The sequence below is a fragment of the Mucor mucedo genome (assembly GCF_025094135.1).
Source record: "Mucor mucedo strain NRRL 3635 chromosome Unknown EV154scaffold_80, whole genome shotgun sequence".
Classification (NCBI taxonomy): Eukaryota; Fungi; Mucoromycota; class Mucoromycetes; order Mucorales; family Mucoraceae; genus Mucor; species Mucor mucedo.
The window spans coordinates 94,575-98,169 of NW_026252364.1; the positions used below are offsets into that span (position 1 = coordinate 94,575).

The window sequence follows — 3,595 nt, forward strand, 5'->3', positions numbered from 1 at the left end:
CTTAAGTGTTTATTGTTTGAGGATTTATGAGTACTAATTACTCCCTCGAAAATGTTTCATTAATAAATCGTACTAAGGTAAATTGTTTCGGGTGGGGGGAAAAGCTTCTGTGGTGTAAATTATTCTATATTATATTTCTAGCCTAGATTGTTAATTTGTTTCGGGCGGCACGTAGATAGGGATACTTAGAAATGGTCATATGTTATAATTTTATACCAACTGGCGTTAAAAACCTAGAACCCATGTTACTTGTTTGAAAATGAATGTGTTCCTGTCGAGAATTGAACTCGTGCTGTGCATAGGGGTTTATATTTTGGGCATATGTGTTAACTGTGGAGCTATGAAGCATAGCCCCTCTTCGATAGTATAACTTAAGTGTTTATTGGTGAGGATGATGAGTACTAGTTACTCCCTCTTATGTTTCGTTTTAAATAATGAAAATATAGTAAAAATAAAATAAAGTAAAGGTGTGTCTAAAAAACTTCATATGTGATGAAGGAAAAAAAGTTAAAAATGGGAAAGGGAAAATGTTGCATGAATTTGTTGTTATTTTGACAGGTGATCTTCAGGGTTTGTTTTCGCTGATTATATAATCAATTTTAATTTGTTGCTGTTGTTTTTTGAGATGCTTCCGGATTACCTCCGATTGGTTGTTCTTCTGTTGCTGGTTCTTGAAAAATGTCCATTGCTTCGTTCGTATTTCTTCCTGTCAATATTTGTTTCAATTGGTCTTCGCTAATAATGTTTTGACGGTAAAAGCATCTTGCTACTGATTTTTTTACCGGCTCTCTAATAAATTCTAATGCTCTCATTGAACAGTTGTTCCTAATTTGCTGCAGTTTTGCTACTTTTTCTTCTGTCGATAGTCCTGCTAATTTGCTGTCTCTTAAATGTGAGATATGTAGGTAGTTATATTCCTTTGTGAATATACCCGCCTGTTCCAATTTTTTTTCTGCTGTGTCTTTATATTTTTCGTGTATTAATAGTAGTACTGTATCCCAATCGGGACAGTATGTATCAAGTACTTGTATGTTGTCGATTCCAACGTAGGCTAGTTTTTTTCTAATTTCGGATGGTTTCATTCGTCTTTTGCACGGTATATGTATGTTTATGAAGTTGTTGTCTTCTTTTTTTTCCTCGAGTGTTCTTGTTGCTATTTCCAATTGTTTCTTGGTTGGGTTGTTTTGTCGAAAAAATTGATTTTTTCTTCTTTTGGTCCAATTGTTGTTGTTGTTGTTTTGTTGTTGTGCTATATTGCTTTTTGTTGCTTTTAAGTATGGGAACTCGTTATGTGAGTTTGTGTTGCTGTCCTGAATTTTACTTTGATTTAAGTTTTCTTCTTGATAGTTGTTGTTGTTGTTATTTGTTTCATTGTACTCTTCTGTTTCATTTTCTTCTTCCATTTCTCGCATTTTCTTTTTTAGTTCAATATTTTCTTTTTTCAGGTTGATGTTCTCCCTAATAAGCTCCTGCATTTTTTTTGTTTCTTTTTCTGTTTTTTCTAATCTTTTTTTTAGTAGCTTCATTTCGTTCCAGACATTTATTTCTCCTGCTAGTTCTTCGTCTTGTTCCATTTCTGTGTCTGCGATATCTGGCACATCATTTTCGTCGTCATCTTCAAAATCACTTTTTTCTTCTGTATCTGTTTGCATCTGCTCTTCGTTTTTTTTTGTTGTTTCATACTTCAAAATAGTTTTCATCTCAGCAAATGTTGTTCCTTTTTCGCATTGTTTACATTTGTATTGTGGTTTTGGTGGCTTTCCTTGGTTTCTTCCATTTTTTTGTATAGTTCCAATTGTTCCGCATTTGTTGCATGATATTTTTTCTCTTGCTCGTTCATATTGTTCCATAACAGCTTCTACGTCTGCTGTATACTTTACTTCACCTGTTTTTTTCTTGTCATTTGTTGTAACTCTTGTATCTCCTATCTGTCTTTTCTTTTCTTTTGTTACTTTAGTGATTAATTCTTGTACCTCTGCCGTTGTAAATTTCTTTGTACATTTTTTGCATAATAAAACAATCTCTGCATATTCTTCGTCTTCGATTTCGATATGATCGATTCTGTCAATGTTTAACCATGTACCTTTGCATTTGCTACATTCTATTTGTTTCTGATATTTGTTGAATTTGGTGATAAATTCCATTTGTTGTTCATTCAAATGTTCTTTATTTGTTAGTTTCAATGTGTCTAAGGCCTCGCTTGTTCCTATTCCGGGGGAAATTGGTGCACTCCTTTTTTTTCCTGTTGTGCCGTTTTTTGTTTTGTCCTGGTCTATATCCATTATGCCTAGCGCGGTTGATCGTGTATTGTTTCCTGCTTCATTTTTTTGTTCTTTTTCATTTGTTTTCGTATTTTTTTGTTGGGTCTTATTGTTTTTTCTGATGTTTCTAGTAACTGCTGTTGTTTCATTTAAGGTAGGTGATAAATAGGGGATACCTATCGTGACCTCCTGATCGTTGGGCGTAGGGTCGTGTGACATGCTTTGCTTGTGCAGGTGATATCTACTGCCCGACTTGTTTTTTAATTAGTTCCTTTTCTAGTCAAATTGATTTTATCGCTGATTTTAACGGGTGGCTTAGTCGAAAAAAAAGTATATACGAAGGTGGATTTTCAACGCGCGATAAAACTATCTTGTCATCTTCGATAGTATAGTGGTGAGTATCCCCGCCTGTCACGCGGGAGACCTGGGTTCAATTCCCAGTCGGAGAGCTTCTCTTTTTTTTCCTTGTTTTTGCGGAAGTGTCGGAGTTCAAATCAGATACATATATATATTTCTTAATCATACTGATACAATGTGAGTGGTAGTGATTGGTTTAGATTTAGTTTGACAGTAAGGTAGAAGGAGAGTAATATACGTTTGTAGTTAATTATTCAGTTCTAAGTGAGCACCACGTTGTTTTATATAAATATATAATAAATATATATGGTAACGATCCAGTTAAGTAAAATAAAATAAAAGGTCTTAAAAGACAGATACAGAGAAAAAGAGACTAAGGCTTCGGTTTTTCTAGGGAGACAGTAAGATAATGGGCCAATTATATATAGAAGATATAATATTTGATAGGCAAGTTTATGATAAAAGTATATAGTAAAATCTGAATGTTTATTGAAATATGTTTTGTTTTAAGGTTTATATAGTTTTTGAGAAATCAAAGGATCGGTAACGATACCCTTGATTTCGGATAAATGATAATAATTATAAATTTGTCAAAAGGTTTTAAATATAAAAAGGTAAGGATTCAAGTTAGAGAAGTACAATGCTAAAAGTTAGCATGAAAAATATAAATTGTCTGAGTAAAGTTTTTAGTGTTGAAATCAATTATTACATATTGAAAATCCGCATTGTAACAATACAAAACAATAAAGATCTTATTTTATCTACTACTCTGTCAGGCCGTAATTTAGGATAGGAATGGTAAAGCTCAGGTCACATGATTATAGTTTATGCTACTTAAATTAGTCAAAAATATATTTTAATAAAAACAATTTTCTTTCAATCAGAAGCTACTTGAGGCTCACATTGAGACCGACAACTTTACTCTCGCATATATCTTACTTAATACTAGATCAGACCCGACAGACGTATCGGAGTAC

At 33.1% G+C, this 3,595-nt stretch overlaps 1 protein-coding gene and 1 non-coding gene across 2 annotated transcripts; one reads left to right on the forward strand and one right to left on the reverse strand.

Annotated features, from left to right (window-relative positions):
- Positions 1-599: 599 nt before the first annotated feature.
- On the reverse strand, positions 600-2,480 carry EV154DRAFT_483764 (uncharacterized protein; the record flags this gene model as incomplete). The annotated part of the gene is made up of 1 exon (XM_051598599.1): positions 600-2,480. One exon carries the CDS (start codon positions 2,478-2,480, stop codon positions 600-602), a length of 1,881 nt encoding a protein of 626 aa, XP_051455230.1.
- A 158-nt stretch (positions 2,481-2,638) lies between these two features.
- Positions 2,639-2,710, forward strand: EV154DRAFT_t88. Its single transcript has one exon. It is a non-coding gene; the product is annotated as a tRNA-Asp (tRNA).
- The last annotated feature ends 885 nt before the right edge of the window (positions 2,711-3,595 follow it).